Raw genomic sequence first — 23,387 nt, 5'->3', positions numbered from 1 at the left:
AGGTAACAGGCGCGAGAGGAGTGTTCTGGCACGACCCCAGCCTTCTCCGCTCCTCCCTCCCAGTTACTCCTTGTGGAGATCGCCAACCAAACAGAGACCAGGAACCCCAATCCCCCTCCTCCCCTTAGGTTGGGACTGGAGAGCGCAGGCGAGAACGAGATGGACGGAGGGGCGCGAAGCGAGGTGCGCAGGCGCTGCAAGTCTCCGATGAGGCGCCGGCCTGAGTGGGACGTCGGCGCGCAAGCGCAGCAGGTCCCTTTAAAAGGGGCACGCTCCTCCACCGGACTCAGCACGCAGGCGTGGAGTCTTCCCTGCTAAGGGTTCGCGCAGGCGGGGTATTAGCGCGCAGGCGTCCCGCCAGGGGGCGGAGCCCGAGAGTTGGGCGGCGGATATCCGGTTCCTGGAGCAACGAACGGCGGCGGCTGCGGCGGCGACGGCGACGGCGACGGCGACAGCTACAGCTTCTGAGGAAGCGGTTGCGGAGGAGGAAGAAGAGGAGCTGGGCAAGGCGAGAGCCACAGGCGGGACCCTCGCCATGGGTCAGCGGACCTAGAGCGGTGGAAGGTACCGGCCGGGAGCCGAGCTGGTGAGACAGTCGTGGGGGTGGAAATGGAGACCGCTCAGGCGGAGAATGGGGAAGAATTGAGGCTCAGAACGCTGACGGAGAGCAGTGAAGGGCCCTCAGGCCGATGAGTGGGAGGAATGGCGGCGTCGGAATATTGAAGGGGAGTAATGGGGGAATTTAGGGGAAGGACGGGGAGGAATGGGCTCAGAAGACTGACAGGTGGAAGTGTCGGGGTCTTGGACGAGGACGGAGAGGAATAGGGGAGGATCCGAACGCTGAGGGCAGATATCGGGGCCTCTCAGGTTAAGGAGAGAGAAATGGGGGTCCAGAACGCTCAAGGGGAGAAATGAGGGGCTCTCAGGCTGATGACGGGGAGAAATGCGTTGGAATGCTGAAAGGGAGGCACGGGGGTCTCATATGGAGGACGATGAAAAATAGGGGGTCAGAGCGCTGACAGTTAGGGATGGCATGATCCTGGCCCAAGAGGAGAGGAATGGGGTGGGGGGGGGTTCAAACGCGGAAGGGATGTCTAAAGCTGATGGGAGGATGAGGACGCTGAAGGGAACTTTTTAGCTGCAGAAGAGGGGAATAGGGAGGTTTGGGGGCTTGGGAAGAAATTGTGGCTTAGAGCACCGACAGAGGGAAAATAAGGTGGGCGAGGTTGTCAACGATATGGAGGAGCTGGGGGCTCTGTGGCAGAGGACACAGAGGAAGTCGAGGCAATAATACTGAGGTAGCAGGATAAGAGGACAGCAGACAGGGAAGGAATGGAAGAGTTAAAAGACTGAAAGAGAGAGATTAGTGACTCCTGGGTCAAGGAAGGGAATGAATGGGAGGTTAGGATACTGAGGGAGAGTTTGGGACCTGGGTCTGGGGACGAGTCGTATGGGGGCCTCTTGCGCTGAGGATGGGAGGACTGAGGTCTCTCAAGCTGAGACTGGGGGGGGAATTGGGGATTAGGACGCTGAGAGTGAGGAATGCATTGAGGATGGAGACCCTTAGGTTGAGGATGGGGCTACCCGGTCAAGAAGTGGGGGGAATGACAAGCTCCTGGGCCCAGGACAGGGAAGAATGGAGTGGGGATGGGGGTTTTTCTCTTCCTTACATTGGCCAGTTGCTTGTGGCAGGTCCTAGATCTTAAACAAGCATTAATAGATCCGTGGGTTTGTGCGGCCTGGGGCACAACATGTTCCTCCCTAGAGCCTCAGTTTCTCCCACTGCCCCCTCCATGTTGCAGGCCGCTGCTCCTTCTTGTGGCCCCATGGCTGAGGACTGGCTGGACTGCCCGGCCCTGGGCCCTGGCTGGAAGCGCCGTGAGGTCTTTCGCAAGTCAGGTGCCACCTGTGGACGCTCAGACACCTATTACCAGAGGTACTGGGTGGGTTGTGGACAGAGTCAGGGGTTAGGGCTGAGCCTGGTTAGGCAGGGTGAAATCAGGGGATGGGGTTAAATTATGCATATACAGTTGGTCCTTACTATTTGCAGATTCCATATTTGCAAATTTGCTTACTAAAATTTGTTTGTACCCCCAAAGTCATACTCACTGTGCTTTCATGGTCATTTGTGGATATGCACAGAGCAGTGAAAAATAAGTCACCTGATGCATGTGTTCCCAGCCGAGGTTGCACGAGGCTTTCTTATTTTAGCTCTTGTACTGTAAACAAGTATCCTTTTTGAGGTCTATTTAGTGTTCTGTTTTTTGCATTTTTGTACTTTTTAATGGTGATTTTGCTGTTTGTAGTTGCCCCCAAGTGTAGTGTTGAAGTGCTGTCCAGTGTTCTAAGTGCAAGAAGTCGGGGATGTGCAATATGCAGAAAATACATATTAAATAAGTTTTGTTCAGGCATGAGTTGCAGTGCTGTTGGCTGTGAGTTCAATGTTAATAAATCAAAAAGGCAGTATATCTAGAAAAAGAAGAGGAAATTTGCCAATTAGTACATGAGGCTGCTCCAGAAAGTGCTAAAGTAACATCTATAGTATCTGATGAAGCTAAGGAAAAGGTGTTAAAGTGGCTGAATTCGCGGAACCATGAGATGATGATTAAAGTGTAGTGGACAGCGTTGTGAGGCTGAAAGCAAAGGACATTGACAGTCATGTTACCCAGGGTTATGAAAATGTTAAGCCTGTCTCAACTAGTGCTGGCTGGCTCACACGTTTCAGAAGGTGATACATCGTGAAATGTGTTAAATTTGCAAGTGAGGCAGGTTCTGCAGATAAGAGACTGTGGAAGAATTTAAAAAACACCTGATAAGTGTTATACAGGAAAAGGGTTATGTAGAAGAGTAGGTTTTCAGTGCTGATGAGACTGGCTTGTTTTACATCGACAAAGGAACCTATATAACACAGATGGCTTCCAAAGCTCCTGGCTTTAAATCATTCAAAGACCATGCAGTTAATTATTTGTAAGAGGACTGTATTAAGCAGGGTGTCTTTAAACAGAAACACACGTAAAACAAGGTTACATACTGATCAGCTGACAAAATGTGACCAGAGGCTTACAGGAACCTAACCTGTAGTTCCATTAGGAGCAGTGGTTCTGTACTCACTAATTCAGTGTTCAAGGTGACTTTATAGAACAGATTACTGTGAATAATGAGAATTGACTGTAAATACATGAAAATACATTTTTATAAACCAGTTACATTTAAGGATTTAAGGTCTTTTAGAATATGTTAGTGATACGGTTATTAAATTTCTTAAACTTTTTTTGTATGTAAGTTGTTGTTTCCTTGGAGGAATATAGTAAAATTGTACCTACAATTACACTTATTTATATGTTTATAAATAAACATATGGTGTTTTTTAAATGTTCATATGTTTATTTATATTAGTTGTACGTTTATCCACATATTTACAATTTTTATAAAACTTTCAAAATTTATAAATGTAAGTGCAATGATCAAGAACTGAAAAGGCCAGAGATTTTACCCTAATTAAGGCAAGATAGCAAGTGAATGTGTCGTGGTTCTGTGGATGCTAGTAGGAGATATGAGGCTTCTGGTTCAGAGATGAAAGACAGTTTATTACTCACAGCATTAGCAGTATCCAGTATGTCATCGTTATTGTGCCAGTTCACCAAATGCCAGTTCCCACAGGGTGACATGAAGAGAGTAATTAATTAGCACCTACACACGCACTGGGTTGTGTTGTAGGAGAGGAACCTTGAGCTTAAGGAATCCAGTCTTTTATAATGTTAGGACAGTAAGGATGCCTTCCCTTTGCTCTGGAAGGACACCCTATCTCTTATCTTCCAAGGCTGATGCTGTACACATATCCTTGAAAAGATAGTTCATAACAAAGGATAGTCAATGCTGCTCTTGAAAGACATGTAGAAATGTGAGAGACCTGTGGAATATTGTCTCCCAACATCAGTTACTTATACTTTGTTTTGTATGTAGTTGCATTTATTTGTTTACATATGTATTTGTATGTATATCTATATGTACACTTACTTATATGTGTACAGTTGACCCTTGAACAATGTAGGGATTAGGGGTGCCAATCCCCTGTGCAGTCGAAAATCCACATATAACTTTTGATTCCTTAAAAAGTTAACTACTGGGGACTTCCCTGGTGGTCCAGTGGTTAAGACTGTGCACTTCCACTGCAGGGGCATGGGTTCAATCCCTGGTGGGGGAACTAAGATCCTGAGTGCCATGTGGCGCGGCAAAAAAAAAAACACAAAAAAATTAACTACTAATAGCCTACTGTTGACTGGAAGCCTTACCGATAACATAAATAGTTAACACGTATTTTGTATGTTGTATATATTATATACTGTATTCTTACAGTAAAATAAGCTAGAGAAGAGATTAAGAAAATCATAAGGGAGTTCCCTGGTGGCCTAGTGGTTAGGATTCTGGGCTTCCACTGCTGTGGCCCGGGTTCAATCCCTGGTCGGGGAACTGAGATCCTGCAAGCCGTGTGGTGCAGCCAAAAAAAAAGAAAATCATAAGGAAGAAAAAGTTCATTTACAGTACTGTACTGTATTTATCAATACCATAAGTTTACATCATCTGTTTACAAGATGAATTGCTTGTATGTCAGTACCTACATCAATATTGTCTTATATGATACAAAACATTGTAGATATTATACATATTACTAATACCAGACATCAAAAATGAAAAGATAATTGAAAAATTTATGTTTATTTACAGGTATAACAATTCATGCATTGATAACTAAGAAGGAGCAATATGATTGCTTTATGATAGGGTACTATAATTGATACGATTGCTTCATGGATTGCTTCATGGTAGCCTCACCTGTACACTAATGAATGAATTGTAAAATTTTTATGGCATACAGTATTATAATCATATTCATAATACAGTATTGGGAACATTGTTACATTTTTAAAAACGACTTACCTGTGACGATAGGCAGTTTCCCTGATTGCCAGAGAGAGAGGCATACCATATGGTAATGTAATTCTTTGAAAGCAAAGTTATAAAACAGTAAGAAAACTAACATGTTAAGTTTATATTAAATATCTCTCACCTTATGCCTGTGTAAGTATAGGCAATCCACTTCAAGTCTCGCACAGATGAATACTTGGGTGATGAAACGTCTCATACAGTTCTTGCCGTACAGTTGTTAGGTTTTCACACAAAGATACCCACGCACAAACATGATAGGTAAGTATTAACTGTACAGCCTGATGATTATTTACTGTTCGTTAAGTGGAAGTGGATCATCATAAAGGTCTTCATCTTTGTTGTCTTCACGTTGATTAGGCTGAGGAGGAAGAGAAAGAGGAGGGGTTTGGTCTTGCTGAGGAGGGCGGCAGAGGCAGAAGGAGAGGAGGTGGAAGGGAAGGCAGGAGGGCCAGAACACTCGGTGTAACTTTACAGAAGTACATGGTAATTTCTGTTTGACCTTTTTGCTTTTTCACTTTTCCAAAAATGTTTCTACACAGTACCAATCTTTCTTCCACTGTTTGCTTTAGTTTGTGTCCATATCATAGAATGGTCCGTGTTGTAAAATAAGTCAAAGTATTCTTGAATATCGGAACCCTTCTGCTAGATTGTCTAATGTCAGTTTTTTTCTGGCACTCCTTTTTCTTCGTCTTCTTCCTCATCATCTGGCACTGGTTCGGCAGCGTTCATCTCCATCAAGTTGTCTTGTGTTAATTCCTCTGGTGTGGTGTCTGATAGCTCTTGAATCCAAGATCCATGTCTTGAAACCCTTCATCCCCTCCCCCCTTTTTGCCGTATCCACAATCTCTTTCATGATATCCTTGATTGACTTGGTCGTAAATTCTGGGAATTCATGCACAACATCTGGACACAGTTTTCTCCAGCAGCAGTTATTGTTTTGGGCTTGGTGACTTTCACAGCCTTTTCTATAACGATGGCGTCTTCAGTGGTGTAATTTTTCCAGACTTTCATGATGTTCTGTCTATGAAGGCTCTCTTCCATAGTGTTGACAGTCTTTTCTGTAGAGTACTGTGTGTAATGAGCCTTAAAGGTCCTTATGACCCCCTGATCTAGAGGCTGAATTAGAGACATTGTGTTTGGGGGCAGGTGGACCACTTCGACACCTTTGGTGTTGAATTCATGGGGTTCTGGGTGGGCAGGGGTGTGGTCCAATATCAAAAGAACTTTAAAGGCTGTCCCTTACTGGCAGGGTACTTCCTGACTTCAGGGACAGAGCATCAATGGAACCAATAAAAAAAAGGGTTGTCGCTGTCCAGGTCTTCTTGTACAACCAAAAGACTGGCAGCTGGGGTCTGTCTTTTCCCTTCAGGGCTCTAGGGTTAGCAACTTTATAGATAAGGGCAGTACTGATCATAAACCTGACTGCATTTGCACAAAGCAGTAGGGTTAGCCTGTCCCTTCCAGCTTTAAATCGTGTTGCTCACTTCTCTTTCTTACTAATATATATCGTTTCTGGCATTTTTTTTTTCAGAATAGGGCACTTTGATCTGCATTAAAAACTTGTTCAGGCAGGTATCCTTTCTCCTCAATGATTTTCTTAATGGCGTCTGGGAACTTGTCTGCTGCCCCTTGGTTGGCAGAACCTGCTTCTCCTGTTATCTTGACACGTTCAAAGCCAAACCTCTTTCTACAATTATCAGACCATCCTTTGCTGGCATTAGATTCTCTGGCTTTAGAGACTTCACCTTCCTTTTGCTTTAAGCTGTCATTACAGTGACTTCATTTTTTCTTGAATTATATTGGAATTTATAGGTATGCCTTTCTTATAGCAATCCTGCATCCACATAAGAGCTGCATTTTCAGTGCGAGATAAAAAGGTGTTTTGCAAAAAATACAAGGTTTTCGAGCTGCTGGTGTAGCTGCAGCGATAGATTCATGAATTTCCTTTTTTTTTTTTTTTTTTACAATAGTCCTTACAACTGGATTCATTAATCTTGAATTGGAGGGCACCCACCTGCAGATCTCAGTCTATGGTACATGTCAAGCAATTCTGCTTTTTCTTGTAATGTCATGACTTTTTTCTGCTTCTTGGGAGCACTTCCAGCATCGCTAGTTACACTTTGTTATGGGTCCCATGATGTTATTCAGGGTTTACGGTATTGCGCTAAACGCGATGAAAATGACATGAGAACCACTGCAAGGGGTCACTTTCTACTGTGATGTGCAGTTTACTGGAGAAACAGTCTGCTCACTCGGAGATGATTAGCCTTCCATGGCATTTTAAGCAGATACTCACAACACTTGAGCTCACTGCGGTAGCAACAGGAGGTGGCTGTTAGATGATTATAGTAGTACAATATGTACTATTGTTAATTTTATGCAGTTATGGTATAATACTGCATCTTTATGTTTGTTTACATTTCTCTTGACTGCGAATGGTACCACATACAGTCTTTAAGTGTGTGATAAATAAGTTTTGATGTTTAAACTTTTATAATAGATTTATGTATATTTTACGGTGGTGAAAGATGAAATAGACTAGTACTACATATATTTTATGCATTCATGACACACCTAACTTTTTCTTAATTTTTTCAATATTTCTAGGCTACGTGGTTCATTGAGTTTTTTTAAATAGTCACAAATCTCCAAAAAATTTTCCAGTATATTTCTTGAAAAAAATCTATGCATAAGTGGACCTGCACAGTTTAAACCTGTGTTGTTCAAGGGCCAGCTATATTTAAAACATTTGTTTGTGTCTTATATAAGTTTTCTTTGTCTATGTATTTAGTATGTAATGCTAACACAGTTACATTATTCAATGTATTTGTGCTCCTATTTGTGTTTATTTTCACTTACATAGAATACCACTAGTAGTACACATTATAAATACATGCACATCTGTTTACATTTATATTACTTATTACTGTTTGTATACTTGCTGGTATTTATACACCTTTTATCTTCCTGCTGTTCAGGATTATTTGGGGTAGTTACTTGGTCGGGGCTCGTAGGCTGATCCCAGGCTGCCTCCTGTATCCCACCAGCTCTGCAGGCCTATTCACCAGCCCAGTGGGAGGGTTGTCGGGGTGGAGTGGCAGTGGTTCCACCTAGGTACCAACCCGTCCTGGCCCACCCCCAGCCCCACAGGAGACAGGATCCGAAGCAAAGTTGAGCTGACCCGATACCTGGGCCCTGCGTGCGATCTCACCCTCTTTGACTTCAAACAAGGCATCCTGTGCTATCCAGCCCCTAAGGTACTGTACAGTGTGGGATACCCAGGCAGGAGTGGCTGAGCCACCTAACACCCACCCGCTGACTTACATCTTCCTGCTCTTGCTCTTATCTCCAGGCCCATTCCTTGGCCGTCCCCAGCAGGAAGCGGAAGAAGCCTTCGAAGCCAGCCAAGGCTCAGAAACGTCAGGTTGGACCTTCGAAGAGCGAAGTCAGGAAGGAGGCCCCAAGGGATGAGACCAAGGCTGATGCTGGCACAGTCCCAGCCTCACTTCCTGCGCCTGGGTGAGTGTCAGCCTCAAGTGAGCCAGGTCCACGAGGGCTGTGGTTGGGGGTGCACTCGGCCCCACGCCCATGTTTCCCGTCCCAGGTGCTGTGAGAACTGTGGAATCAGCTTTTCAGGGGATGGAACCCGACGGCAGCGACTCAAGACTCTGTGCAAGGACTGCCGAGGTGAGTGGCCCCTGGGGCACTGGGAGGTAGAGCCGGAGCAGGCTTGGCGTCAGGCTAGGACACAGGTGTCTGGCTGGAGATTGAATGGTAGATGTCAGGATGGAGACAGTCATGAGGTCAGGTATCTGATGCTCCCTTTACATTTCTCTTCTACTCTCTTCCTCCCTGCAGCACAGAGAATTGCTTTCAACCGGGAGCAGAGGATGTTTAAGGTAAGCACGACCTGCTTCCTCCTCACAAGTGTGCGGTGGGAGCAGGATGTGATAGGGGCTGGTGAGAGTTCGAAGGAACAGTGATGGATCCATAGGGTGTCAGAGTCATTTTGTAGGGAGCTAGCTACAGTCAGCTGACAGTAATGGGAGTTAATCAGTAGACACAGTGACGAGGTTCACAGGGGAACAGTAGACATCGTTATGGCCTCAATGATGGTGGCTAATCAGTAGTCATCAGACAGTGAGTGATGAGACAAATGGGGGACGAGCAGACATGATGATGGGGGCCAGTGTGGGGTCAGTAGACACACGAGGGGCAGTGCTCCTGGAGCCACTTTGCCTGGACCTGTGACCTTGCCCCGCCCATTCCTGGCAGCGTGTGGGCTGCGGGGAGTGTGCGGCCTGCCAGGTAACAGAAGACTGTGGGGCCTGCTCCACCTGCCTTCTGCAGTTGCCCCATGATGTGGCCTCGGGGCTGTTCTGCAAGTGTGAGCGAAGACGGTGCCTCCGGATTGTGGAAAGGGTGAGTCGGGCAGGTGGGGTGGGCCCGAGGCTCACCTGCACTCCTGACCCTCATAGCCCTGGCCCCATGCGTCACACCTCCGGCCCCCCACAGAGCCGAGGGTGTGGAGTGTGCCGGGGCTGTCAGACCCGAGAGGACTGTGGCCGTTGTCGAGTCTGCCTTCGCCCTCCCCGCCCTGGTCTCAGGCGCCAGTGGAGGTGCGTCCAGCGGCGTTGCCTGCGGGTGAGTCAGGCTGGAGGGGCCGGTGCTGGTGGGCCGCGGCAGAGCTCACTGTACTGTTACAGCTGCCGCTGCTTCCTCCCAACCTGGCCTTGCCCACCTCATGTCTTCTTTTCTCCTCCGTCCCGTGCTCACCTCCTCGGCCCCGCCTGCCCCTGTCTGCCAGCACCTTGCACACCGCCTCCGCCGCCACCATCAGCGATGTCAACGACGCCCTCCCCTAGCTGTGGCTCCCCCTGCTGTGAGTGCCCCGGCCCACCCTCTGCCTGCCTGTCCCACATGCATGCTTTCTGCACACCTCTGGGGAAGCAGGTGGTCCTGTGTCTACCTGGTACCACCAAGCCTAAACTGTCCTTCTGGCTTTCTCTCAGGGTAAACACGGCCGCCGCAGGGGAGGCTGCGACTCCAAGGTGGCTCCCCGGCGGCGCCCTCCCCGAACCCAGCCACTGCCTGCACTTCCGCCCTCGCAGCCTCCAGAGTCTCCAGAGCTGGTGAGGCCCTGGTGGGCAGGGGGAAGGCACAACCGTAACCTCACCCACTACCTGCCCTGACCCCACCCCATTTGCCTCTGCAGCACCCCAGAGCCCTGGCCCCCTCGCCACCTGCTGAATTCATCTATTACTGTGTAGACGAGGACGAGCTAGTGAGTGGCCTCACCCTACCTGGACAAGCCTAGACTCTCCCAGGGCACTTGGTTAACCCCAAAGAAGCAGATGCTGCCATGGGCCTAATAAGGGAATAGTAAGGCACAGTGATGGGTGCTAGTGTGGGATGAGCAGACAGTGGGGTAGGCACTAATATGGGATCAACAGGTGAATTGACAGTACCTAATGTCGGATGAACCAGCACTCTAGTGGGACTAATAGAGGAACATGGTGACTGAAGTTCACGCAGGTTGAGCAGATGTTGCAGGTGCAGTGATGGGAGCTAAAAGAGTGTCAGCAAAATCCTGCTGGAGATGGGGGTCAAAGACATTGTCTTGGTAGCTAGTGGGGGACTAGCAGACAGAACGATGATACCGTGCTGGAGCAGCCACAGTCCTCGTGGTATCAAGGGCGATCCGGTACAGTGATACTGCCTGGTGCTCGACTAGCAGACACTGAGGTGTGACTAGTGGGGAGTCAGGCTAAGACCAGTGTCCAGCCAGTTCCCTCCAGTGGGGCTAGTGGAGGAGTAACAGGAGCAGCATTGTAACTGTCCTAGTGACAGCGTCCCCCGTCCCTCTGCTCCCCAGCAGCCTTACACGAACCGTCGGCAGAACCGCAAGTGTGGGGCCTGTGCGGCCTGCCTGCGGCGGATGGACTGTGGCCACTGCGACTTCTGCTGTGATAAGCCCAAATTCGGGGGCAGCAACCAGAAGCGCCAGAAGTGTCGTTGGCGCCAGTGCCTGCAGTTTGCTATGGTGGGTGCAGTAGGATGGGTCAGGTGGGTGGGGCGATCAGTGCCAGGCCCCCCGGTGCCTGAGAGGGATGGGCCGGCCTGGTAGGTGGGTGGGGACCGGCCAGATGGGTCCTGCAGCTTCGGAGCGGTGGGTGGGGCAAGGGGTTCCGCCAGCAATTAGCTGACGTTGTGCTGAGATAAATGAAGAATCTGGGTGGCACTGGCATTGCCAACAGGAGACTAGCAGGCTCGGTGACGAGGGGCTCATACCTGAGGAGACTCTGTGCTGGGATTAACGGGGGCGGGGGAAGCGGAGTCACAGGCACATTGATCGGGGCAGGGTAGTGTGGTTGGCCATCGTACCCAGCGGCCATAACACCCCATCTCTCCTCACAGAAGCGGCTGCTGCCAAGTGTCTGGGCAGGTTCCGAGGATGGCGCCGGGCCACCCGCACCTTACCCGCGTCGAAAGAGGCCTGGCTCTGCTCGAAGGCCCCGTCTGGGTCAGACCCCGAAGCCTCCCTTGGCCACGCCCATGGCCCAGCCAGACCGTGCCCAGACTCCAGTGAAGCAGGAAGCAGGCAGTGGCTTTGTGCTGCCCCCGCCTGGCACCGACCTCGTGTTCTTACGGGAGGGTGCAAGCAGTCCCGTGCAGGTGCCTGGCCCAGCTCCAGCCTCCACAGCGGCTCTGTTACAGGTGAGGGTCCCACCTTATCCTGCCCTTCCCGACCCCACCCAGCCTCGTGTGGGGAAGCTGGGACCAAGTCTGCTGCCATCCTCCTTCACGCAGGAGGCCCAGTGCCCTGGCCTGAGTTGGGTCGTGGCCTTACCCCAGGTGAAGCAAGAGAAGGCGGATGCCCAGGAAGACTGGACACCGGGCACAGCCATCCTGACTTCTCCTGTATTGCTGCCTGGCTGCCCCAGCAAGGTGGGGGTCAGTGATGGGTGGTCTGTGAGCAGAGTGATGGTGAGCCATGATGGTGGTTCTTTGAGCAAAGTAATAGTGTGCTGATGACAGCCTCTCACAGAATCATCCCGCCTGTCTGACAGATGCCCCACCCTCCCCAGGCAACTAGTTTTGCCTGCTTTGCTGCCCAGCTAACAGAAGAATGGAAATCTGTGAGGAATGGGAAAGGTTTGTAGGCAGAGAGATGGTTTTTCTGTGCTCAAGTGTGACAGAAGTGGGATTGTCAGCACAGTGACATGTTGGCTGATAGAGACACTTTCCTCAGGCCAGCCCTACCCTTCTGACAACTGCCCGTTTTCCACCTCCCCCAGGCAGTAGACCCAGGCCTGCCACCTGTGAAGCAAGAGCCACCTGACCCTGAGGAGGACAAGGAGGAGGAGAACAAGGATGACCCCACCGCTGACTTGGCCCCAGAGGAGGAGGCAGGAGGGGCTGGCACGCCCGTGGTCAGTGCTGGGGGACACCTCACTCTCCTGACCCTGCTTTAGCCCCACCAGCCATGTTGACCCTGGTGTTAATTCTTCCCCAGATCACGGAGATTTTCAGCCTGGGTGGAACCCGCCTCCGGGACACAGCAGTCTGGTTGCCAAGGTGTGCCCTCCACAGGGAGGGGTGGGGATGGGATTGGGTGGGGTGCCTGTCAGATGTGGGCCCTGAGTCTTAAAAGTACACTCAGCGTTTTGGCATGGTGTTGTGGGAGGTAAAGGCCCCACACCACTGCTCTTGTCACAGTCAGTGACGGGGTTCGTACAGGACCTTAGAGATTTCTCCTGAGGTCCAGGTCAGGGCTGTTCTTGAGGATGGTTACGGGAGGTGATGGGGGGAGAGGATTTGGTGACCTGTGATGAGATTTGAAAGAAAAAGAAAAGGAAAGCCTTGTCCCCATATCCCTAAGAAAATCCACAGAGGTCAGGCTTAATATATAAATTCTTATTCAGAGAATTATCATTCGGGGTCTTGAAGGCCTGTGGAGTCTCCAAAAGATGAATGGGTGGGCTGGGCAGTGGTGGGTGGGCAGGAGACCTGGGTCCTAAGATGGCTTTGTGATCTGGATCCACATACAATTGGAGTATCCTCTGTGGAAGGGATTAGGCTGTGTTTCTTCAGCCTTTCCAGAGCCCGTTGAGGTCATTTACTGTTTTAGCTGCTGCACAGGACTGTCCCCGCAGGCGTGGCAGTAGAAGGCAGGATAGGTGCCTGTAAGGACTGGGACGGTGGGAGGAGGACAGGGGGATGCTGCCTCCTGCAGAACTGCTGACAGCCCTGAACAGAGCCCCAGACACAGGCAACATAAACCTGTTGGCCTAAACTCCTGGATTCCTTTGTTCCTGCAAACTAGTGTCTGCAGGCCAGAGACTTCTCCACCTGCACCTGGGCAAGTACTGAGGTACTGATTGCGGCCCTTCTGGGTACACTGCAGTGTGGCATACAGTGGTGAATCAATGACCCTGGAAGGCTTATCCTTCAGAAGATACAGGATTTCTGCCGTCAGGGAGCTTATAATCCAACCGGGGAGACTTATTTCCCCTATGCATGAAGTCATTACATATTACCGGAGAAGGTAATGATGTGCTTGATGTGCTACATTGTCTGTAATGGAAGATTTTAGAAGAGAGAAGGGAAAATTAAGGGGAAATGGAAGAGTAGGGAATGGTTTGTGATGCTCCATTTTGCACATAGGGAACCTCATTCAACATACAGACCTGCTCCCTCTTCTCTAGGTCCAAGGACCTTAAAAAACCTGGAGCTAGAAAGCAGTAGACTGGAGGCTTCTGCAGACTGTAGGACTCAAGGTGATATTTACAGACCGACTTTATGAGAGACAACACTGATCTGCTCAGAGGCTGGACCATAGATGGATTGCCAGGGCTTGTGTGGGAGTCAGTAGGAACTGGGAAAACCTACCACCAAACCAGAGGAGCAGGCCTGTTCAGTACTTTGAGCTTATAGAGGAAGTAAGCAGAAAAGGAAGGAAAAGAGTAGAAAGTTGGTGCACCTGCTCCAACCGGTGCAAATCCCAAGAGCCTGAGAAGTGTGGATATTAAGGATGGGGGGAGTTGGGATGGGATGTAATTAAAGCCACCTTCAGCCTAAACAAGCCATCATCATAAATAATTTTAAATACATTTGGATGAGACCTGGCCGTGACTCTAAACATTTCCTCAGGGAGACAGCAGTTGGGAATGTAATGTGAATAAATGAGGAAAGGAACTGCTATTTGGTGAGTTCCTCCCATGGACCTAGTTTAGTCCTCAGAAACATCTTTCTAGAAAGGCATTGGTTTTGCCCATTTTTGCAGACAGGAAAACTGAGATGCAGAGAAACTACATAACTTGTCCAGTGTCGAACAGCTAATATTGATAGAGCCTAGAATCAGACCCAGGTTGTAAAAGCCTTGTCCTAAGTTAAGCCACTAAACTGTTAACTATAACCTATATCTAATAGTGTGTAATAATGTTATATTAACGCAAGTTTCCAGTGACCTTGAAAACAAGGTGGATTACTCTAAGCTTTATAACAAATCCCTTAACACTGCTGCCCTTAGGGTGGTTTAGGGAGCACCAAGCCATTGTGGATGGTGCCACCTTATCAGAGCACCCGCAACTCCTGAGACTGGGTTCTTCCCAGGCCTTGGGTGCTGCATAGGATCCCTCAAACCCAAAGGGCATCTTTCCCCATTGGCGCTGCTTGTTACCGTCACTCCCCGTCCTCAGCCAAAGCAGCCTTCAGAAGTAAAGCTCTTGGCCTGGCTCATCATTCCTCACAACTCGAATCCCCTGTCCCTTGGTGACCTTTGTGCTTGGTTTCTGCTCTCAGCCCCTATCTACTAGGAGTCCGAGTTCCTGCTTCACGTCCTGCCTAAGGGCCAGTCTTGGCTCAGCCCTGCCTCACTTTCCAATTCTGCATAAAGTGCCAAGAAAATTAGACCTGTGATTCATCACTTAGTTAGCTTTACAGTGGCAGGACTGAGTGCATGCCTCCCTCCTTAAATTTTGTAGCCTATGTGCTTTGCTTGCCTTACTCAAGTCCCAGCTCTGCAGCTTTAGATAATTCAGATGTAGATTAAACTTTTCTCTAGTTTAACTCATTATATAGCCCTCTGCCACCCTCCTCTTCTCCTTCCGTTGCCTCACCCTGCCTACCTCAGCCAGAGGCAAGACTGGATAATTTTATTGATACTGTTTTGCTCCCCCCCCACAAGGATCCAACCACTCAACCCTAGTATTCTAGTGGTATTTTGACAGTGATGTCCTAAGTGAAATATATTTGAATAGCATTCTGGTTCATGAGATAAGAGTTTGGTTATTGTGTGTATGAGGATACAGTCAGAAAAGCAGCACCACTAATATAAAGATTTTATGTGTATATGTACATATAAATATGTATATTAAAAGATTTATTGTAGGGATTTGACCTTATGCAGTTGTGGGAGCTGGTTGAACAGTCTCTGCAAGGCTGTTGTTTTTACATCTAATGCTGGAGCTTGAAGTCTGCAGGGCAGGCAATCGGGAAGGGAAGATGGATGTAAAGAGTGGGAGACCGAGGAGACACTGGCGCCCACGAGCACGAGCTGCAAACCACGCGGATGGCCCGGAACCCATGTCAGCCTCTCACCACCTCCAACTTCGATGATGTGGGTTTCCTGCAGAAGAAGCTGGTGCCCTTCATCACAGAGTTAAATATGCATCTGGGCCAGGAATTAGAGAAGCTGAAGGAAGATCCTGGGGAAGGTGGAGCAGCTGCAGGCCTGGCTGCAGGCCTGACTGCTGCCCCATACCAACGAGGTGAGCCAGCAGATAAATGACATGTGTGAACTGCAACAGTGCCTGGTGCCCCTGCACCAACCTTCCGAGTGTGCTGCTGCTTCACTTCTGCCCTCCAGATATCACGCAAAATGTCTCTTGTGGCCCATCCTAACCGGAAGCGTACGGGGAAGGGAGTACTGGGAAACGTAGCCTAGTCAAGGTGACACGTTACAAAGCCACCCTGCCATGAATCAGCTCCCAAGGGTCTCACTACTCACCTGAGGATAAAGGATAACGTGATAAAGCTGCGTTGCTGAAAATGCAAAGCTGAAGACCATGGATTTCATGGTGACCCCAGCAAGTACAGAAATTCTGTCAAGCCCACCCAGAAAAAACTTGCTGGTCTCGGCTATTTTTGTGTCATTCGAGTATTGAGAACCTGGCCCATGGTAGGCACTGTACTTAATACTGGGATTCAGGAATGAAAAAGATATAGTCCATGCAGTTTTATTAAATACATCAATATGTATTTACAAATGGTGAATGGATTTCCAACTTTATCGTGGAATTTAATGGTGAAAACACAGAATTCAGGAAACTGTTGGGAGGACAGCCCTTGCGTGAACCTTGTTGGGGCACAATAGGCATTGGAAATAATATAAATAGTTTCTATCTCTATGCTGTTCTATTTTAAAATTATTTTTAAATGATTTTTATTGTCCCGTTTACTGATTTATACACTTAGTGTTTCTTTTGGAGACTCTTGATGGTGCTTAAGTGTTGATTGACTGCCTCTGAGAAAGTGGTATAGTGGGTGGCAAGAGCAAGGTCAGGTTGTGTCCGTGGACCTTGGGTGAATCACTTCTCTTAGGCCTCCCAGGAGGTTGAGACTTGGTTGAAAGCCTCGTCTCACCGGGCTTGGCTCCTGGCCCAGCCCCTCCACCCACTGAATAGGCCCGCCAGGGAGCTCCGGCGCCCGGACCGCGGTCCTCCCACCGGGGCTCGGGAGACGCTGCCCCGCACCCGCCTGCCTGGGCGGCCCTGGGGCGTGGGCGTGGCCTCCGCTGGGTCCAGGCTTCTGTTCCCAAGCCGAGCCGTCACGGTGGGAAGCCGAATCCCCTCTTCACAAAGTGGCTCAACAGGTAAAACCGAAGCGGAATTAAATTACGGGACACGCCCAGGGTGAGGGCGCGGCAAGACGAGCTCAGGACCAACGCTGGGATGTGCAGGGCAGCCGGGTATTGCAAAGGGTCCATTTCCCCTGTCTCGCTGAAAACTCCAGGCTGTAGACCTCGGAGGTTACTTACCGACGGGCGCCCAAGGATCTCAGTGGCTTTTACCAAAACCCGCTCCTAGGCCGAGGGCGTTTTCGTCGCTTCTCTTGCCCAAGGGTGTGGTGTCAGGGTGCTTCCACCCAGACCAGCCGGCGGGCCAGGCACCAGTGGGAATCGAAGATCAAGGAACTGGCCCTCAGGACCGTGTCCAGGGAACGGAGACAACCATCTAATTTCTTTCTTTTTTGTTTGTTTCAGGCTACGTAAACTCTTAGCAGTAAATGAAAATGAGTATTTTTCCGAACTGCAGTTGAAGGAAGAAGCTTTATAGGACATAAAAGACAAAATGAGAGAATTATTAAAAGAAAGTTTGAAAGAGAAGAGAGACACTGTTTTGTGGCTGAAAGCCTGAACCAGCAATTCAGGAAATGGAGTCCAAACCTAGAAACATTACTGCCTACAAAATCCGAAGTGGGCGCATTACAAATGATTAAGCAATGCTAATTTACCGTAAATTGCGGTCTTAAGATGGGATGCACAGTACTATTTGTACTTTGGTTATTACACGTCAGTGACCGACTAGGTGCTGATTTTTTTTTGTGTTGTAGTGATGGTTCTATGTTCACCCCCACTATAGAAAGAGTACCAAAGTGTTATTTGGCTTTTAGGTATTAACTACCACCTTGCTCTTGACCAGAAGTACAGCTGTGGTCTCCACCTGTGCTGAGGGCCCCTTCTAGGTTTCCTGACCTGTGTTGTTTTCCTGCCTGGGATCCGGAATCTCAGAGCCCGATCACCTGCAATTCTAATCCACATCCTACCCCTGGCCCTAGTTTTTATTGTGCCCAGCCAGGTCGTGTCACTGCCGTACCAGCCCATCTGATTGCCCCCCATCCTAGGGTACCTCAAGTCTAAGCCCCGGTTTCCTGATTTTATTAACAAATTTGTCATTACTGGTTGAGTTGGCTGACAAAACAGGCTCTCTCAGCTTTAATTGTTTAGTTGTAAAATGAGGATAATACCCGCTGTTCCATCAATCTTGTAAGATATTTGTGAGGCTCAGAGGTTTTATGTGTGAAAATAACTTGTAAATTCCTGTAAAGAACTACGCGAATAAGGTTGTCTTGTGATGATTTATGTCATGAAGATTAACTTGGAGATGGCCTCAAATTTTAGCCTACCAACAAAATGCCCACTAACCTTTCTCATGCTTTTAGACCGATTACAAGATATAAATAGAAAAGTCAATTGGAATGTAGTTAGATCTTCGACTAAACTTCGGGTTAAGGAGGCTCTTTTTCTGCTATTTGATGAACCCTGGAAGAAGGGAGTGAGGTCGGCGGGAGGCCTGGCGGAGGGCGGGGAGAGGACTGCGCAGACTCAGCTTTTCCACTCCCAGAGGAAGTCGTGAGTGCTGGAGTCTATGGTCACCATGGTGACGGGACCAACTTCCGCCCCCCTCACCTGCCCTGATCCCCGCGAGGCGCACCATGGCAACCGGACCTCTGCGTCGCGGAATCTGGTCCCTCAGGTCGCTGTGGTTGGGGAACCGCGGCGGGCGTCGCCCCGAACCCGAGGGGACTCGAAAATGTACAGCCAGCGATTTGGCATCGTACAGCGGGAGGTTAAGGGCCCCACTCCCAAAGTGGTGATCGTGGTAAGCACGGGATGTGTGTGCGGGACCCCACCGCTTTCTGCGTCTCCCCCAACTCAGCGCAGCCCACCCTGGCCCCCAGCAGGGGCTCTCTCGAGGGAAGCAGGTGCTTGATGCAGCAGCTTGCATTTTGAAAGAGGGAAGGATAAGGTCTCTTGCCTAGCTCTTGTACTCCGTCCCTCCCTACCCCCCAACCCCCCGCGTCATATAATATTTACTTTCTGTATTTGGAGAAACACCACTTTAGGTCTTGAGAGTTTTCAGTCTTCCAAGACTGCTGAAAGAGGTCGTCCCTTTGCAATGCGGAGGGTGTGTCAAGGAAACGGTGCTGGGTCAGGCGGCAGGAAATCTGGGGTCTGGGCTGGCAGTGATGCAGCTGTACGGTCTTGGGCTAGTTCTACACGCCTAGGAAAATCGTGTGTTGAAGGAGTATTGGGCTGTGAGGGGTTGTGAGTGGTTATAGAGCCCTTTCTCTGCTGACTCAACCATAACAGAAGCGTCCCTGCAGGCCTGGGAATAGGAGGTTGGTTGCCTTTAAGGCAGGGGAGGTGGTAGGAGGCCAGGGGAATGCTGCGTGCTGCAGATCCTGCTCAGAACCCCAGAAGCTTGGTCCATGCACCTTTGTTTCTACACACTGGTTTCTACAGGCTAGAAAACCACGTGTAGGCAGGCAATTATAGAGGTATTATTTGAGCCCCTGCTGTGTGCACAGCTCTGGAAAATACAGGGGTGAATACAGTGACCCTGGGAGGTTTACCCTTCTTTAGAAGTCTGATCCCTGCCTTCACGTTGCTTATCATCTAACTGCAGAAACAACTTGCTCATGCACAAAACCATCAAAGGTTAACACAGTATGTAATGATGTGCTATACTGTCTGTGTTGGAACATTGTGGAAGAAATATCAGGGATAATGAAGGGTGCAGTTTTATTATGGTCCATAGTGCGCATAGCAGTTCTCAATGCCCCCTCTTTTTTAGGTCCAGGGACTGTAGGATCTGGGTTTGGAAATCAGTAGAGTGGAGTCTTTTACAGTCTGTACGGTTCAAGGTGATCATTATAGACAGACTTTATGAGGGACAGAAATTGATGTACTTTGGGTTCTGTACGCGAACACTGAGATCAGGGGCTGGGCCATTGGTCAGGTGATATTACTTGTGTTGGGAACCAATAAGGATTTCTGTTCCACCAAATTACCACCAAACCGGAGAAGGAGGCCTATTGAATACTTTAAGCTTATAGAAGAATAAAGAGGAAAAGGAAGAGGTCAGAGCTGGTGTATCTCAGATGTCAGAGTGTGATAAGAAGTGTGGATGTTAGAGGTTGCAGAGTTGTGGTGGGAGAAGAATTAAAGCCACCAGAGATGAGACTTGGATGCTAAACAATTCCTCCAGGAGAAGTTGGTGAAAGATGAAATGTCTGAAGTAATGGAGAAGCAAAAGGAGCAGCTATTTGGTGAGTGCCTCCTAGGAACCCAGTTATTTACTTCTTGAAATAGTTTTTTAGGAGGACATTTATTTTGCTCATTTTGACAGGTGAGAAAACTGAGACTTAAAAAGATTAAGTAACTTGCTCAAGATCACACAATTAGTAATCAGTAGAGGCCAGGATCAAACCTAGGCTGTAAGACATCATTCTTTAAGACATTAAACTGTAAACTGTAATAGTAGAAACTAATTTGAGATGTTGCAGTAACAAAAGCCTTCAGTGACCTTGAAAGTACAGAGTAGTTATTAAACCCTTTGTTCTGAATTTAGCATGGTTTAAGAGTTGCAGTGTCCATTATGGTGGCCACTAGCCACAAATGGCTTTTGAGCACTTGAACTATGCGTAGAGTCACATGTTGAAATGATAATATTTTGGATATATTGGTTAAATAAAAATATATTATTAAAATTAATTTCCCCTGTTTCTTTTTACTTTTTAAAATACAGCTACTAGAAAATGTTATTAAATTATATATCTGGTTTATATTATATTTCTGTTAAACAGGACAGGTTTTGATTACATAATGCTAAGACTCTGCATGGATTGGCACCACCTCATTGTTAGAGAACTCCAGATCATACCTGTTCATCCAGAGATAAGGTCCTTCCTGATCACAAAGTCCTACACAGGATGCCCAAGCCTTAAAGTGCTTCCTAATCCCCAGCTACTGCTCAGGCTGTTTCTCACCACCCTCCACCCCCATCCCCCTCTTCAGTCAAAATGTACCTCAGAACCTGGTTCTTGCCCTGACAATTTGACAATTGATTCCTTATGACCTTGGTGCTTGGTTCCTGTTCTCAGCCCATTTGTCTACTGGGAGCGTGAGTTCCTATGTATATCCTGCCCAGGGTGCAGTCTTGACCCAGCTCTGCTTTGTTGTCACTGAATCCACGTTCATAAAATGTTTTATGTATTAGAGAACAGTAGTTTGTTAACTAAATCTAGGCTCTAAATAATTTGGATATGAATTAGCTACTTCCCATGATGTAACCCTCAACATCATCCTTTGTCTCCAACCTACCTCAGTTTTGTATTATCTTGTTCAACTAATCTAGGGGTGTGTGTGTATATATATATATATACACACATATATATATGTATATATATATATGTATATATATATATATATACATATATATATATACACCCTGAGCCCTGAATCTTTTCATGAAGCTATCTTCACATGTTTATTTTCTTTCCCTAGGAGATTCCCTTACCAAGTCCCAATTCTAAGTGTAAATGATCAGATTGACTCTGCCACATGAGTTAAAAGTTTTGTTACTGGGCTTCCCTGGTGGCGCAGTGGTTGAGAGTCTGCCTGCCGATGCAGGGGACACGGGTTTGTGCCCCGGTCCGGGAAGATCCCACATGCCGCGGAGCGGCTGGGCCCGTGAGCCATGGCCACTGAGCCTGCGTGTCCGGAGCCTGTGCTCCACAGCGGGAGAGGCCACAACAGTGAGAGGCCCGCGTACCGCAAAAAAAAAAAGTTTTGTTACTGTGAATCAGCACACCAGAGTCTCACTACTCACCTAAGGATGATTTGATAAAACTGGCTGAAAATACAAAGCTCAAGACCATGGATTTCATGGTGGCCCAGGAGGAGCAGGAATCACATCAAGCCCACCCATAAACATTGTTTCATTCATTCATCTTTCCCATTCATATTGAGAACCTGATGCTGGTAGGCATGTTCATTGCTAGGAATACAGAAATGAAAAAGATATAGTCCATATGATTTTATTAAATGTGTCAATATGTATTCACAATGATGTATGCATTTCCAACTTTCTGGTGGAAGTTTGTATAAAATGAACATATTTACAGAAATTCAATTTACCCCAAAATGTCAGGAGCACAGCTCTTACATTAAACTTCTGGGCACAATAGAAATAGGAAAAAAGTTATGCCACTAGGGGTTTTTTTTTTTCCCCCTTTTCTTTTCCTTCTTTCCCTCCCTCCCTTTCTATCTTCCTTGCTTCCCTCTTAGTAAAGGGTTTTTCATTGTCACAACTTGTTATATATTGATATATCCTTATACTTAGATAGTAGTCTCTTAATTGAAAGAATTTTTATGTTGGTAACTATGTTGTCCACCCCTGAGAAACAATGTGGGGTAGTTGGTGGCAAGATCAAGGTCAGGAATTAGAAGACCTCTAATTCTTGTTCTATCCAGGCCTGCCCTAACTATTTAAAGCACTTTGAGAAAATAACTTATCTATTGTTAAGTTATAACTTATCTAGATAATCCAGAGATTATCTAGTCAATTATCTATTGACTAGATAATCTCTGGAGCCCTGTTCAAATTTTTAACTTTATAATTCCATGAACTTTTACTCAAATGGCATTTGAGAAATATTTGAGACTGATTTGATGACATCTTAGGTATAGGTTCAAAGAATCAAACAAGTTACATCTTAGGCACCTAAGTTTTTTGCAGTTGTAGCAGGATGTATTAGTTTTATATACCAAGTTTTGATTAATATGAGTATTGGTGGAGGTCATGATTAATTGAAAATATGCAATTGATTTTGGGTCTATCATAAGTGATAGTTGCTATTTGTTTTCAGAGAGCCAAGCCTCCCAAAGGCCAAGGGGCTAAACATCATCTGGAAAGAATCCGACGCAGCCATCAGAAGCATCATGCTATTTTGGCTTCCATTAAGTCAAACGAGCGGGATCGCTTGAAAGTTGAGTGGGACCAGCACAATGACCGCAAGTTTGTGGACAGTCTTGTGAAAGCAAGAGTCAAGGATGCCATGCAAGGGTTTATCATCAATACTGAAGAAAGACGAAATAAGTAAGGCTCGTAAACCAGCTGATCCAGACTCTGAAACATTCCTAAAACCACAGTTTGAGATTGATCAATCAAAAATCAAGTGAATTTTTACAGTAAGGATCATGGCTGAGCTATGCATATTCCTACCAAACCAATAGCTATTGCTTGTTTCTATTTTCACTTGTGATAACCTATGTTTGATAGAAAGCAAAAGAACATATTGTTTCAGATTTCTTTATTTTTAATTAAAATCTGCTCATTTTGCTTTTTTGTTGAAGATATACATTACATATCTCATCTGTATGTGATCAAATAAAACATGGCATAGATTAGTATCTTTATTGCTTTAAATGGCAACTAGTCTTATTTTATGGAATACTGTAACGATCTTTCCTTCTTACAAAATTTATGACTGAACGTGTACTTCTGAAATCAGATTTAACAAAATAAAAATCAGTTAGTGAAATGTGGCATGATAGTTTTAATTTCCTTTTCTCTTGTCATTTTGTTTTGTGA

At 47.3% G+C, this 23,387-nt stretch overlaps 2 protein-coding genes across 51 annotated transcripts in view; both read left to right on the top strand.

Annotated features, from left to right (window-relative positions):
- The first annotated feature begins 377 nt into the window (after window positions 1–377).
- LOC101339409 (methyl-CpG-binding domain protein 1) lies at window positions 378–23,342 on the top strand. 50 transcript variants are annotated; one of them, XM_019937047.3, is made up of 18 exons: window positions 379–586; window positions 1,803–1,936; window positions 8,090–8,204; window positions 8,300–8,466; window positions 8,552–8,634; window positions 8,806–8,846; window positions 9,223–9,369; window positions 9,463–9,591; window positions 9,755–9,829; window positions 9,960–10,079; window positions 10,163–10,231; window positions 10,823–10,990; window positions 11,365–11,664; window positions 11,758–11,895; window positions 12,246–12,380; window positions 12,464–12,525; window positions 17,213–20,061; window positions 22,663–23,342. In XM_019937047.3, the coding sequence occupies exons 2-17, from the start codon at window positions 1,827–1,829 to the stop codon at window positions 17,283–17,285; spliced, it is 1,932 nt and encodes a 643-aa protein (XP_019792606.1). In that variant the 5' UTR covers window positions 379–586; window positions 1,803–1,826; the 3' UTR covers window positions 17,286–20,061; window positions 22,663–23,342. The 50 variants fall into 50 exon arrangements, with proteins under 50 accessions (XP_019792602.1, XP_019792605.1, XP_019792604.1 ...); XM_073790712.1 differs by adding an exon at window positions 15,425–15,719 and having other exon boundaries at window positions 9,223–9,591; XM_019937043.2 differs by having other exon boundaries at window positions 378–586; window positions 9,223–9,591.
- Window positions 18,378–23,387, top strand: part of CFAP53 (cilia and flagella associated protein 53) — a 67,885-nt gene continuing 62,875 nt past the window's right edge. Inside the window, exons 1-2 of the mRNA XM_019937060.3 lie at window positions 18,378–18,611; window positions 22,663–22,892. Coding sequence (XP_019792619.2) covers window positions 18,378–18,611; window positions 22,663–22,892 — 464 coding nt within the window. The remainder of the gene's footprint in view (window positions 18,612–22,662; window positions 22,893–23,387) is intronic.

The sequence above is a fragment of the Tursiops truncatus genome, chromosome 13, assembly GCF_011762595.2.
Source record: "Tursiops truncatus isolate mTurTru1 chromosome 13, mTurTru1.mat.Y, whole genome shotgun sequence".
In the NCBI taxonomy this organism is placed as follows: Eukaryota; Metazoa; Chordata; class Mammalia; order Artiodactyla; family Delphinidae; genus Tursiops; species Tursiops truncatus.
This window is presented reverse-complemented; position numbering and strand designations above follow the sequence as displayed.